At 33.5% G+C, this 15,328-nt stretch overlaps 1 protein-coding gene across 6 annotated transcripts in view; it reads left to right on the forward strand.

Moving 5' to 3' along the window:
• The window catches only part of LOC126886681 (GTPase-activating protein skywalker), a 400,554-nt gene that overhangs the window by 288,662 nt on the left and 96,564 nt on the right, over positions 1 to 15,328 (forward strand). For 3 of the 6 annotated variants that reach the window (XM_050653674.1, XM_050653670.1, XM_050653671.1), the window contains one exon: positions 332 to 421. The exons of the other annotated variants lie outside the window; for them this stretch is intronic. In XM_050653674.1, the coding sequence (XP_050509631.1) occupies positions 332 to 421 (90 nt within the window). The remainder of the gene's footprint in view (positions 1 to 331; positions 422 to 15,328) is intronic. 6 annotated transcript variants of the gene reach the window in all.

Raw genomic sequence — 15,328 nt, forward strand, 5'->3', positions numbered from 1 at the left:
TCTTTTGAATAGCACCCAGAGCAATAGTGATTGTAGCTGACAGTTTTACTGACTCCAAAAATGTGATTTCGATAAACTTTAATTGCAATTTGCGCCGTAATTAATCATAATTAAGAGTTGGCGCAATGATAAGATTTGACCGTTAATTTAAAACGAATCTATTCGTATAAATTTTATTGAATTTGAGTGACATTATATTTTCCATAAGATGTGTGCGATGTCCTTTGTGTGGACCCAAGGCCTATTAGAAGCATTAAAATATAGTTTAATCGTATTTTTAGGGCGACATTCAACTTTCTGAGAATTTCAGTTTTATGATTTTAATTTTTAGACACCCTCCTACCTGTACCTTGCAAAATGGTTCCCATTCCCCCATCCTATATTTGGTGATCAAGAATATCATATCCATTCAAGAAAAATGGTTTGTATTGTTGAATTACTTTTTAAATAGCCGAAGAAATGTCTGCCCAAGAATTTTTAAAAATATAAAATGAATTGAATTAAAAACGTATTTATAAAAAAATTAGTAAAAATTCTTTAAAAGAGAAAAACACGTATTGTTTAAAAAAATGTCTCGGAATTTGATTTAGTGACAAAAACAATCCATGTTTTTAGTTTTATTAGATAGATATCTCAATTTGGGGTCTCTCTAGGAGTACCTCTAAATTAACTGACGCAAATATACCTGATTGTTTTTATTGCTTTGCTAAATGCTTTACAGAAAAAACATTATCAATATGTAGTTTGACTGCTAAAAAAGCCACATTATGTTGTTTTTAAATAAAAGGGATCTATATCTATGTAATTAGCCAAGAACGTCCAAACTTTCTTCCATCGTGTTCTATTCATCGTGGCCTATTTGCATCTATCTCGGCTCAAAATGTTGTTTTCTACAAATTGACCATTTAACTTGATGTCTTATAATTTGTAATTCCATAATCTACGATTTTGTTACAAGTTTCGTTATTTGGGTTGAAACCTGCATTACTTTGGTTTTGCTATGAATCTACCTATTTGTTTTTCTACCTGACAGTTTCATGTTCGGCATGTGTCTTTGTATAAAAAGTCGGATTTCGATATCTTTTGCTTGTTGTTTGGGTGTAATGGTACACACTGATTGAAAACCCTTGTTTTAGATACATTTTTAGTATTTACTATATAATATATTTTATCTCCTCAACATGGGTTTCTTTACTAGGTTTTGTGATTTGTCCTAAGTTACTTGTTCTCTATTTTTTGTTACGTTGATTTTCAGATCATCTTCTTGGTTGGTTATAATTTTTGGTTCTATGGCAGATCATTCTTAATTGTGTTTGCATGGGTTTATTAGTCAAATCTTCAACAATTTTTTGTAATTCTTCTTTTTTTACTAGAAGTACAATATCGTCAGAATATCGTAAGATGTTCAGATAAAGTTTACAATTTAAATGGTATCACAAAAGATATATATATATATATACGGGGTATCATATCGGCTGACGCCGCATCCCCACACCTAACCGCCATCTATTTCTATCCTGGGCGTCTTCCTCTTCCAAATCTCGGTGTTCCATGGCCTTCCTTATCGTGTCATTCCAGGATAGTCTTGGTCTTCCCCTTTTCTTCCTACCTGGGGGTTTCCATTTCAGGAGTTTCTTTGGCCATCGTTGGTCGTCCATTCTAAGTAAGTGACCGAACCATTTTAGGCTTCTCCTCTCGAGCCTGTCTACCGCTGTATCGTGTGCCTGCATCCTTCTTCTTATTTCTTCGTTACGTATTCTGTCCAATCGGGAGATTCCAGCACTTCTACGTATGTAGTCCATTTCCACAGCATTGATCCTTCTTCTGGACTCTGCTGTTAATGTCCAGACTTCGCTTCCATACATGAGTACCGATTCCACAAATGTCTTCCCTATTCTTAATTTTGTATTTCTGGATATATTTTTATCCCACCACACGGAATTCAAGCAACCTACTACCTTCCTACTTTGTTCAACTCGCCTTTGAATTTCTTTGTTGCCTAGGCCTTCTTTGGTTATTACAGCTCCCAGATATTTGAATTCTTCAACCTGTTTAATTGATGTATTCTCTGTTATTAGGATTTCAAATTGGGCGTCAGAATTCACGACTAGATATTCTGTTTTTTCTATATTTATATTTAAGCCCCATTTTTTGTAGGTTGAATACAGGCGAGTTAACATGAATTCCATGTCATACGAATCTTGTGCCAGTACTGCTTGATCGTCAGCAAAGTGGATGTTAAACAGGCAGTCATCTCCGATCATGATCCCCATTAGTCCACAACTTCTTTTCCATTCTTTTAAAGCGACTTCCAAGTATATGTTAAATAGCAACGGTGATAAGCTACACCCTTGCTTCAGTCCTTTTTCTATTTTTATTCCTTCAGATAGTTGTGTGCCAATCTTGACATATCCCACATTATCGCTGTACAATGATTTGATAATATGTATAATAGCCGGACTAACTTTCATTTCAACAAGGGCATGCCACAACTTGTTTCTCGGGACGGAGTCATATGCCTTTTCCAAGTCTATGAAGGCAATGTGGGTTTCTTCCTTTACGCTCGTCCTTTTCTCTATAAGTTGTTGGATGACGAAAAGGTTGTCCACACATGATCGTCCCGCAGTAAAACCACTTTGACATAAAGTAATCGTGACGCAGTAAAATCACAAAAGATCCTTGCATAAAAATTGACGAGAAGTAGGAATGTCTAAACTATAATGAACAGTGTAAAAGAAGAGATTTTGCTAAAAAAACACATTTATAAAAAAATGTATTTTTTCTGGTAATAGATCAAATACTATATTACTAATATAGTATTAGTAATACTATATTAGTAATATTACCGAATAAAAAGAAGAGATCGGGTTTCGACGGTTTCTTCTTTACATTCATACACCGTTATTTTATTGTTTTAAAAATAATACAAAAAATATCGCCATTTCTTCTGTGTCACTGAAAAAAAAAGACATTAAGCATCCATATCGAGCAAAAAAGCAAACCAACAAAAAACTTACGACAAACATTACCGTAAAGCTTGTCGCTCATTTATGCGCTGCGAAGCGCAGAGAAAAAGGTTGCTATGAATTTTCTTCATGTAGTTATATAACCTTGCAGAGAAGAGGGCCTTGCAGAGAAGAGACAACAGGAGAATGGAGAAGAAGACACAATGATGAACTCCAGACAATATACGGAGATGAAAACATAGTACGCTACATTAAATCAAACAGAATACGATGGGCGGGTCACGTACTAAGATCAAGTGACGAAAGACTTCTAAACGCCACATTCTGGGAAAGGCCCGTTGGAAAAAGGTCAGTTGGTCGCCCAAGAAAGAGATGGAAGGACGCAGTAGCCAGCGATCTACGCAAAATAGGAGTACAGCAATGGGAAATAGCTGCTCAGGACCGACAACAATGGAGGGAAATAGTAAACGCGGCCAAGACTCACATAGAGTTGTAGAGCCAAATGATGATGATGATGATGAGTTATATAACCGCGCTTATCTGTTCGGTGCGAAGCAGCGCGCGACGAAACGAAGAGAAGTGGCCGGGATCGCAACCGTAGAATCCTAGGCGAAGAAATTGTCTTCGGCGCGCTTCGCGTTGCACTAGTGAGCGGGAATTTGCGGAAGTCATGCAGAAACTTTTCTCTGAATTTCATTTGTTGACTACTTTCGACGTGTCTCGTACTGAAAAAACCTTCACTAATATCGCTAATGTTCATGTTCAGTAGTTCTATTGTTATTTGTAGACCTGTAGGTACTATCTGTAGTGAAGAGATGATGAAACATTTATTTTGATTGTCCAAGATTATAAAGAAGTTTATGATATTTCCGATCAGAACTTCCACAACCAGATGAGGCGTTATAAGGTTTGTTCTAGCAAACAGTCAAACTAGTCAGAAACCGTCAGCAAACAGTTGGTCAGTGAGAGAACATAATACAGTCACCAGTGCTATCCCCTCTACTCGCGCTGGTCCACTATTTTCTCTGATGGTTTCAAACCGTTTGAAACTGATGCTAGAACAAACCTAATATTTGGGAGGGAATAGGAAATAGGTGAAAAATGTTAACAGAAAGGTTTGAAAATTAATTTCAAAATGTCTTTGATTTTAAAAATTACTCGTTCAGTTATTTGCATAATTATCTTCATGAAGGTGGTGAAATTCTCCCTAAATTTCCCTTTTTAAATTTATGTTATGAATCCAAGGTTTTCTTTTACGATTCATATTATGTTCTTCTTCTTTAGCTACTGCACATGCAATAACAAAGTCTTCTTCTGAACTGCTATTCGAAATCATTACTTCAAAAACTATCGTACAACGTGTCTACACAAGTACAACTGACTTCGATTCCAAACCGAAAAACGTGCTGTACCGCCCCGTACGTAAGCGAAAAACCGTGCACATATTAGCGCACATTTCAAAACTTAGCAGCGCATAAATGAGCGACAAGCTTAAGTCGTGTTTAGAATCCAAAATAATACAAAATGTTTATGATAATGTATTAAGCTGGATAGTAAATCAAATAAATCTCCAACAGTACATAAAACAAGAGATATCAGCTTGGCAGATCGACAATCAGCACGTAAGAAGAATGCTTTGCGATTAAATGATTCTAAAATTAAATGTCTAAAATTTGGCGAGAGCGCTTTAATATTAAAATAAGGAAAAAGACTAAGTTTTCACTCTAATGGCATATAAAACAACATAATGCTATTCTACACCCCACCAGAATGAAAACAATGGGAACCTTCTCTGGTTACACCTCCGAGGCTTCTACAATTTGCAAGCCATACGGATGCTGAGTAAATGTAAATCAAAAATGAATAACCATTTTCAATTTCGTTGCAAAACGAAAATACAGCCGAACCATATACCAGTCCAATCAGAGAGTGCAGCAAGCACCTCTACCGGTTTCGAAACTTATTAGTCTCTCATCAGGAGGCACATATGCTGCTCTCTCTGATCCAACCAAAACAAACCCCCAGCGTTTTCGTTTTGCAACGAAATTGAAAATGGTTATTCATTTTTGATTAAAATAAGTCTTTAGTCTCTAAATTCCAATTATTCATCGACGTTATTTTAATTTAGGTATATATATAATGGAGAGTTGATTTACCTTAAATTTTCATAAAAATGAAATACAAAGAAATTTTCATACAAAAAATTGTTAAATCCATATTTCATGACGTTTGAAAGAGCTATGCGAAAGTGATACACAAAATCTAAGAAATATTTCCTGAATATGCTTAATACTTATAAGGTAGCAACAGTGATGATGAAATTGTCATTCCGAAGACGTTCTGTGACGTATTCCGAAAGGGTATTTTTAATATAAATGACTATTAAACTACTTATTAGGGAAATGGCAACACAGCGCAAAAATGAATAAACGAAAATGAATTTAAACGACTAGAGAAGACTGTATCTAACACTGAATGTGAATGGACTGGATGATGATAATCAAATCATTGTCTCTTATTTTTCATGGCCCGTTGCTCATATCATAGTTGTCTATATCAGATGTCATTAATATTTTACTACATATTTTTTTTTGTTCTATAGCTCTTCGGCTTTTACTGTTACTTCGTACCTATTTCTATTTTGAGTCATGAAAATAACAATACCTTTTACCGACATGTCCCGCCTAAGCTTCTCTCTTCAGTTCTTCTTTGATCTTTCTCTCTTGCTCCTTCTTTTTTTCTGCTTAATGCAATTTATCCATCCGGGATCCAAAACTAATGAGACTAAGTAAGGAATAAGCACTGAGCCCTTTGTCTCTCCCACGCATGTCCTAACATTAATTGTTAGTCCTTCATACATATTTCTCACAATCTTCACACACTTACCGGGAACTTCTTTCTTATTGAGCTATCCACCACAGAATCTGTCGAGGAACTTTATGTACTTTCTTAATGTCAATGAATATTATGTAGTTTGTGCGTTGTTGTATATATATAAAGTTATCCTTTGTTTTTGTTAAAAAAACTAATTTACTGCTTTTTCATTCGTCAGGCATTTGTCCCACGTCCATAATTCTGTTCTCTCCTTCTTCATGTCTCTCCTAAAGATGTCCACATTTTCTCAGGGATATGACCGGGTCCAAAGCAGTTTTCTTTCTTTATTTTTTTCTTAAGTTCTTAAACAAGTTCTTCTTTTATTAATTTGGTAGTCATTGCTGTTACTGTTCCCATTAACTCAACTGGTTTCTGTCGACAGTTCTGTTCTCATCGTTTTTAGACATCCTTTTCGTGACTACTTTTTTCTTAATTTCATCTCAGATACATCTTCTTCTTATTCTTAACATGCCATACACCAAAGTGCGTAGGCGACTATCTCATTGCTAAGGTTCTGTTCTTGACGGCCTGATACAGCTCGCCTGTGTTGTGTATTCCTGTCCATTCCTGAATATTTCTTAACCAGGATAGTTGTTTGCGGCCGACTCCGCTCCTACCTTCGATCTTTCCTTGTAGGATTAACTGTGGTATTTCATAATTTTCTCCTCTTAATATGTGCCTAAGGTAACTAATCTTGCGATTCTTAATTAATCTAAAGATTTCTCTTTCCACGCCGGCTCTCTTAAGGACGTCATCGTTTCGAACTCTATCCACCCACGGTATGCGCATCATTCTTCTCAATGACCACATTTCAAATGCTTCAAATTTGTTAATTGATGTTCTTTTCAAAGTTCACGTTTCCATGCCATAAAAAGCAAGATGGACCATATGTAGCACTTTACCATTCTATAGCGTATTTCGAAATTTAAGTTTTGATTACATAGGAGCGGTCTGAATTTCATAAAAGCTTGTCTTGTCGTTTGTATTCGGGTTTTTATTTCATGTTGTGGATCCCATTGGTCATTGATTGTGGTGCCAAGGTATTTAAAAGTTTTCACGCATTTTATACGATCGTCCTCTTCTTCTTCTACGGCACTACAGCCCAAATTGAGCCTTTGCCTCCTTTATTTCGATCGTCACCTATGTATATTATCGGGTCTTCTGGAGGGTTTCTGCTAATGACCATTATATTTCGTTTTCAAAATGTTGATCTTGAGGCCATAGTTTTTACCTATATTATTCGCCCTATCTAATAATATCTTCTGATCTTCCAAATTGTCGGTTATAATCACTTAGACTAAGAGCCGCTATAGGTGAAATTTCTTAATCATTTTAGGCACGATGGGACCCTATAACTTAAATAGTAGAACCTAAAAGAAAAGGTTTGAATACTGTGTCGTCACTTTTCAGTGGCACATGCGTCGACAGTGGCGCATCAAACTTTCCACTTATGGACGGGATAAATAAATTAAAAGTTACCCTCCCTTACTAACAGAATTCAATTTTTTTTATTTTTTTAAGTTCTATGTGATTAACACATAAGATTTAGTGTAATTTTAACCCACCACCCCCTTCCCCCTGCCCCCACCATCAAAAACTTCATTTTTCGTTTTTATTTTTTTTTGCTGGGATGCAATCAATTTTAAGATTTCAAAAAATTCACACGCATACCTGAGGCTTTAATAAAACATGTCTATTTTTTATAGACCCGTAGGTAGAGTGTACATAACCTCAAAAAATTTAAAAAAATTTAGTTTGAAAAAAGCGTATAACTTTTTTTGGGGAATAGTTGCAGGTTTAATTTTTTCTTAATCTTGTGTGTTTTATCAAACACTATATTTCTAATTTTTTAAGATTTTTCGTAAGGCTCGCCACCTTCAAGAATCCGAAAAACTGCTTTTTGGGGGGTTTTGGGGGATTTCCCCTATTTTATAGACTTCATAATATATCAAATCAATTTCTATTTTCTAGGTTATATGTAACTTGAAGTAACTGAGCCCTTTATAATATTTAAAAATGGGAGAAACACGTTTAAACCCCCCAAAACCCCCTTAAAAAACAGTTTTTTGGATTTTTGAAGGTAACCAGAGTTACAGAAAAATCTGAAAAAAATTAGAAATATATTGTTTGATAAATTACATAAGATTAAAAAAAATTAGATCTGCAGCTATCCTCAAAAAAAAGTTATATACTTTTTTCCAAAACAAAAATTTTAAAAAATGTTTGAGGTTATGTATATTCAACCTACAGGTCTATAAAAAATAGACGTGTTTTATAAAAGCCTTAACTATGCGTGTGAATTTTTTGAAATTTTAAAATTGATTGCATCCCACCAAAAAAAAATAAAATCGAAAAATAAAGTTTTTGAAGGTGGGAGCAGGGGGAAGGGGGTGGTGGGTTAAAATTACGATGAATCTTATGTTTAATCACATAGAACCTAAATAAATGAAAAAAATTGAATTCTGGTAGTGAGGGAAGGTATTTTTTAATTTATGTATCCCGTCCATAAGTGGAAAGTTTGATGCGCCACTGTCGACGCATGTGCCACTGAAAAGTGACGGCACTGTGTTCAAACCTTTTCTTTTAGGTTCTACTATTTAAGTTATAGGGTCCCATCGTGCCTAAAATGATTAAGAAATTTCACCTATAGCGGCTCTTAGTCTAACTGTGTCGTCCGCATAGCGTAGGTTACTAATTGGTATGCCGTTCACCTTAATGTCTAATTCCGTGCCTTCGAATGCTTCCGCGAATATATTTTTCACATATAAATTAAAAAGCATCGGAGAGTCTTGGCGGACACCCTTACGGATTTCAAATTCATCCGTATATTGGTCCTGATCAATCCTCATCTTTGCCACTTGGTTCCAGTTTAGATTTTGAATATTTCTGATCTTCTGGTCAATGTTGGCCTTATGTAGTAGTTCCATCATGATATCATGCTTAACATTGTCAAATGCCTTCTCGTAGTCTATGAAGGTGAGGTAGACATATTTTTGTTGATCTAAGCAGTTTTGTATTAAGGTGTTCAAACATAAAATTGCCTCTCTTGTTCCTAGTCCTCCCGTAAAACCAAATTGTGTTGTCCCACTAAGTTCTTCTAGTATCTTGTACATCCTTGAGTGTAGTATCCTAAGGAAGAGTTTCAGCAAGTGGCAAGATACATCTAGTCTCATTTAAATATTTTGCTTTCACTATTATTGAATCGATTTTATATTATTTTTGTACTTCCTGTATTTCTCGATAATTATTGGAACATATTTCGTTTAATATTTTCCTTCGAATTGGAAGGGCTAAAAAATTTTCTTTAACACGGACATATATCATTAATGTAAAATAGATCCAACAAATAATTAATGAAATTTTTTATTTCATCGATTTTTTAATTATACACTGCTTCAGTATTGGTTACAATTCCCTTTAATCCATTATTAATATCAAGAAAAAATATAAACTTTTAAAAATGTATGTTCACGTAGGCGTTGTGTATTGAAGTAGCAGAAAAATCGAAATCCAATATTACTATTAAATCCGAGAATATTAATTTTGGAATCCCAAAAGTTTGCCGCTCCTACCCCATAGTTTTCCCCTAAAAGACCCCATAGAAATCGTAAAATATGGCAAAAATCGCGCAATTTTTATTTATTTAACAGCTATATAGAAACCGACTTCATTTGCGACAAAATGCAAAAATTGGATACGAAAACTGCCCTTTTTACCTTTAAAACGCATTTTGATTTGTGTCGAAAGGTCAGTCTAATCAAAATATTAGTCCGTCCTTTAACGGTAAAATATTGCAAAACCTCTAAATTTTAAAGAACCGCTTGGATTGACATGAAATTTGGCATACACATAGCTAATAAGTCAAAGAAAGAAAGTGATATTGTGCCGATATGTGCTTTTGCCCTGGGGGTGGTTTTCACCCCCTGTTGGGGGTGAAAAAATATTCGTCCAAAGACAGTCAGGAAATCGATCAACTGGCTAATTTTAAGTAACTTTTGTTCTATAGAGTTTTTTCACTGTCAATACTTTTCCGAGTTATTTGGCAGTGAATGTGTTCATTTTTTTTAACAAAATGACCACGCTTTTAAACGGTTTTTCGTAAATAACTCAAATAATAATAGGCCTTGGGCCCGCATATACAATTATTATTTATGACCACACCGTTGAAACTTTTTGTACTTGTTATTTGGATGGAGTCGGACAAATTTTGAGCTTGGCGCATTATGGTAGTGGGGCGTTTGTCTGTCAAGCGGTGACGAAGTTGTCAATTTTATGCAAGAAAAAAATTTATTACCACATTGGTCATTCTATTTTAATCAATGGATTTTATCATATAAACAACGAAAACAATTTTGTCGGACAAAAATATTGGGGCATATGACGCGTCGGACACGCTAAATATGTCAAATTTATGAAAATAATAAATTTATTACCACATCGATAATTTTAACGGTATCTATCATAAAACCTTTTTACAATAATGTGGTAACCTTGTCGGACAATTTTCACGGGGCATATGCGCAGTCGGACGCGCCGAAGATGTCAATTTCCTGAAATTTTTTTATTTACAACCATTTTTCCGACAACATTAGTAGGTTATAAGTAATTATATTCCTAATCAAAAAATCAAAGCGTCGGACAAAAATATTGGGGCAACTCGACAGTCGGACAAAAAATTTAATTTTTATTAGTAAAGTATACTTTCAAATTATGCTGGGTTCGTGCATCCCTTACCTTTACAACCATTTTTCCGACAAAAGTAGTAGGTTACAAGTAATTATATTCTTAAACAAAAAATGTAATTGTCTGACAAAAATGTTGGGGCAAACGAACAGAAAACTTAATTCTTTTAGGCTATCGACGAGGAGGTATTATCAAAAAAAAAATTTAAAACAGTGTTTCTCGGTTACTTTTGAATCGATTTAGCTGAAAATTGGTACACACACTAAGTAAAGCATTTAAAAGTGTATGACGCAGATCGGAACCCAAAATTTTCTTAAAAAATTTTCCGACAAGAGGGAAAATTTTAGAAAAATTGTGATCTGATAATTTGTGTACACACTCCTTGAACAACGACAAACACCGTTCTGTATTTTTTTTTCTCGAATTAAAAAAAATTTTCAGCGCATAATGTATCAGGTTATAAGTAGTTATATTTCAAATCAAAAAATCTAAGTGTCCGACATAAATAGTGGGGCACATCCAAAGTCGGATAAAAAATTTAATTTTTATTAATAAACTATACTTTTAAACTCTTCTGGGTTCGTGCATCCCTTATCTTTACAACCATTTTTCCGACAAAAGTAGTAGGATACAAGTAATTATACTCTTAAACAAAAAATGTAATTGTCTGACAAAAATTTTGGGGCAAACGAACAGGAAACTTAATTCTTTTAGGCTATGGACGAGGAGGTATTATCCAAAAATATTTTAAAACAGATTTTTTCGGTTATTTTTGAATCGATTTAGCTGAAAATTGGTACACACACTAAGTAAAACATTTAAAAGGGCATGACGTAGAGCTGTACCCAAAATTTTCCCAAAAAGATTTCGGACAAGAGGGAAAATTTTAGAAAAATTGTGATCTGATATTTGCGTACATACTCCTTGAACAACGACAAATATCGTTCTGTAGTTTTTTTTCACGAAATAAAAATAAAATTCCGACACAAGTATCAGGTTATAAGTAGTTATATTCCAAATTAAAAAACCTAAGTGCCCGACAAAAATATTGGGTCAAATCCAAAGTCGGACAAAAAATTTAATTTTTATTATTAAACTGTCTTTTAAACCTTACTGGGTTCGTGCAACCCTTACCTTTAAAACCATTTTTCCGACAACATTAGTAGGTTATAAGTAATTATATTCTTAATAAAAAAATCAAAGTGTCGGACAAAAATATTGGGGCAACTCGACAGTCGGACAAAAAATGTATTTTTATTAGTAAAGTATACTTTCAAATTATGCTGGGTTCGTGCATCCCTTATCTTTACAACCATTTTTCCGACAAAAGTAGTAGGTTACAAGTAATTATATTCTTAAACAAAAAATATAGTTGTCTGACAAAAATGTTGGGGCAAACTAACACAAAACTTAATTCTTTTAGGCTATCGACGAGGAGGTATTATCAAAAAAAAATTTTAAAACAGTGTTTCTCGGTTACTTTTGAATCGATTTAGCTGAAAATTGGTACACACGCTAAGTAAAGCATTTAAAAGGGTATGACGTAGATCGGAACCCAAAATTTTCTTAAAAAATTTTCCGACAAGAGGGAAAATTTTAGAAAAATTGTGATCTGATAATTTGTGTACATACTCCTTGAACAACTACAAACATCGTTCTGTAGTTTTTTTTCTCGAAATAAAAAAAAAATTCCGACACAAGTATCAGGTTATAAGTAGTGATATTCCAAATCAAAAAATCTAAGTGTCCGACAAAAATATTGGGTCAAATCCAAAGTCGGACAAAAAATTTAATTTTTATTAATAAACTGTCTTTTAACTCCACTGGGTTCGTGCAACCCTTACCTTTAAAACCATTTTTCCGACAACATTAGTAGGATATAAGTAATTATATTCTTAATCAAAAAATCAAAGTGTCGGACAAAAACATTGGGGCAACTCGACAGTCGGACAAAAAATTTATTTTTATTAGTAAAGTATACTTTCAAATTATGCTGGCTTCGTGCATCCCTTATCTTTACAACCATTTTTCCGACAAAAGTAGTAGGTTACAAGTAATTATATTCTTAAACAAAAAATATAATTGTCTGACAAAAATGTTGGGGCAAACGAACAGAAAACTTAATCCTTTTAGGCTATCGACGAGGAGGTATTATCAAAAAAAAAATTTAAAACAGTGTTTCTCGGTTACTTTTGAATCGATTTAGCTGAAAATTGGTACACACACTAAGTAAAGCATTTAAAAGGGTATGACGTAGATCGGAACCCAAAATTTTCTTAAAAAATTTTCCGACAAGAGGGAAAATTTTAGAAAAATTGTGAACTGATAATTTGTGTACATACTCCTTGAACAACAAACATCGTTCTGTAGTTTTTTTTCTCGAAATAAAAAAAAATTTCCGACACAAGTATCAGGTTATAAGTAGTTATATTCCAAATCAAAAAATCTAAGTGTCCGACAAAAATATTAAGTCAAATCCAAAGTCGGACAAAAAATTTAATTTTTATTAATAAACTGTCTTTTAAACCTTACTGGGCTCGTGCAACCCTTACCTTTAAAACCATTTTTCCGACAACATTAGTAGGTTATAAGTAATTATATTCTTAATCAAAAAATCAAAGTCTCGGACAAAAATATTGGGGCAACTCGACAGTCGGACAAAAAATTTATTTTTATTAGTAAAGTATACTTTCAAATTATGCTGGGTTCGTGCATTCCTTATCTTTACAACCATTTTTCCGACAAAAGTAGTAGGTTACAAGTAATTATATTCTTAAACAAAAAATATAATTGTCTGACAAAAATGTTGGGGCAAACGAACAGAAAACTTAATCCTTTTAGGCTATCGACGAGGAGGTATTATCAAAAAAAAAATTTAAAACAGTGTTTCTCGGTTACTTTTGAATCGATTTAGCTGAAAATTATTACACACACTAAGTAAAGCATTTAAAAGGGTATGACGTAGATCGGAACCCAAAATTTTCTTAAAAAATTTTCCGACAAGAGGGAAAATTTTAGAAAAATTGTGATCTGATTATTTGTGTACATACTCCTTGAACAACGACAAACATCGTTCTGTAGTTTTTTTTTCTCGAAATAAAAAAAAATTCCGACGCAAGTATCAGGTTATAAGTAGTTATATTCCAAATCAAAAAATCTAAGTGTCCGACAAAAATATTGGGTCAAATCCAAAGTCGGACAAAAAATTTAATTTTTATTAATAAACTGTCTTTTAAACCTTACTGGGCTCGTGCAACCCTTACCTTTAAAACCATTTTTCCGACAACATTAGTAGGTTATAAGTAATTATATTCTTAATCAAAAAATCAAAGTGTCGGACAAAAATATTGGGGCAACTCGACAGTCGGACAAAAAATTTATTTTTATTAGTAAAGTATACTTTCAAATTATGCTGGGTTCGTGCATCCCTTATTTTTACAATCATTTTTCCGACAAAAGTAGTAGGTTACAAGTAATTATATTCTTAAACAAAAAATATAATTGTCTGACAAAAATGTTGGGGCAAACGAACAGAAAACTTAATTCTTTTAGGCTATCGACGAGGAGGTATTATCAAAAAAAAATTTTAAAACAGTGTTTTTCGGTTACTTTTGATCGATTTAGCTGAAAATTGGTACACACACTAAGTAAAGCATTTAAAAGGGTATGACGTCGATCGGAACCCAAAATTTTCTTAAAAAATTTTCCGACAAGAGGGAAAATTTTAGAAAAATTGTGATCTGATAATTTGTGTACATACTCCTTGAACAACGACAAACATCGTTCTGTAGTTTTTTTTTCTCGAAATAAAAAAAAATTCCGACACAAGTATCAGGTTATAAGTAGTTATATTCCAAATCAAAAAATCTAAGTGTCCGACAAAAATATTGGGTCAAATCCAAAGTCGGACAAAAAATTTAATTTTTATTAATAAACTGTCTTTTAAACCTTACTGGGCTCGTGCAACCCTTACCTTTAAAACCATTTTTCCGACAACATTAGTAGGTTATAAGTAATTATATTCTTAATCAAAAAATCAAAGTGTCGGACAAAAATATTGGGGCAACTCGACAGTCGGACAAAAAATTTATTTTTATTAGTAAAGTATGCTTTCAAATTATGCTGGGTTCGTGCATCCCTTATCTTTACAATCATTTTTCCGACAAAAGTAGTAGGTTACAAGTAATTATATTCTTAAACAAAAAATGTAATTGTCTGACAAAAATGTTGGGGCAAACGAACAGAAAACTTAATTCTTTTAGGCTATCGACGAGGAGGTATTATCAAAAAAAAAAAAAAATTAAAACAGTGTTTCTCGGTTACTTTTGATCGATTTAGCTGAAAATTTATACACACACTAAGTAAAGCATTTAAAAGGGTATGACGTAGATCGGAACCCAAAATTTTCTTAAAAAATTTTCCGACAAGAGGGAAAATTTTAGGAAAATTGTGATCTGATAATTTGTGAACATACTCCTTGAACAACGACAAACATCGTTCTGTAGTTTTTTTTCTCGAAATAAAAAAAAATTTCCGACACAAGTATCAGGTTATAAGTAGTTATATTGCAAATCAAAAAATCTAAGTGTCCGACAAAAATATTGGGTCAAATCCAAAGTCGGACAAAAAATTTAATTTTTATTAATAAACTGTCTTTTAAACCTTACTGGGTTCGTGCAACCCTTACCTTTAAAACCACTTTTCCGACAACATTAGTAGGTTATAAGTAATTATATTCTTAATCAACAAATCAAAGTGTCGGACAAAAATATTGGGGCAACTCGACAGTCGGACAAAAAATTTAT

Source organism: Diabrotica virgifera, chromosome 6 (genome assembly GCF_917563875.1).
Source record: "Diabrotica virgifera virgifera chromosome 6, PGI_DIABVI_V3a".
NCBI classification, from domain to species: Eukaryota; Metazoa; Arthropoda; class Insecta; order Coleoptera; family Chrysomelidae; genus Diabrotica; species Diabrotica virgifera.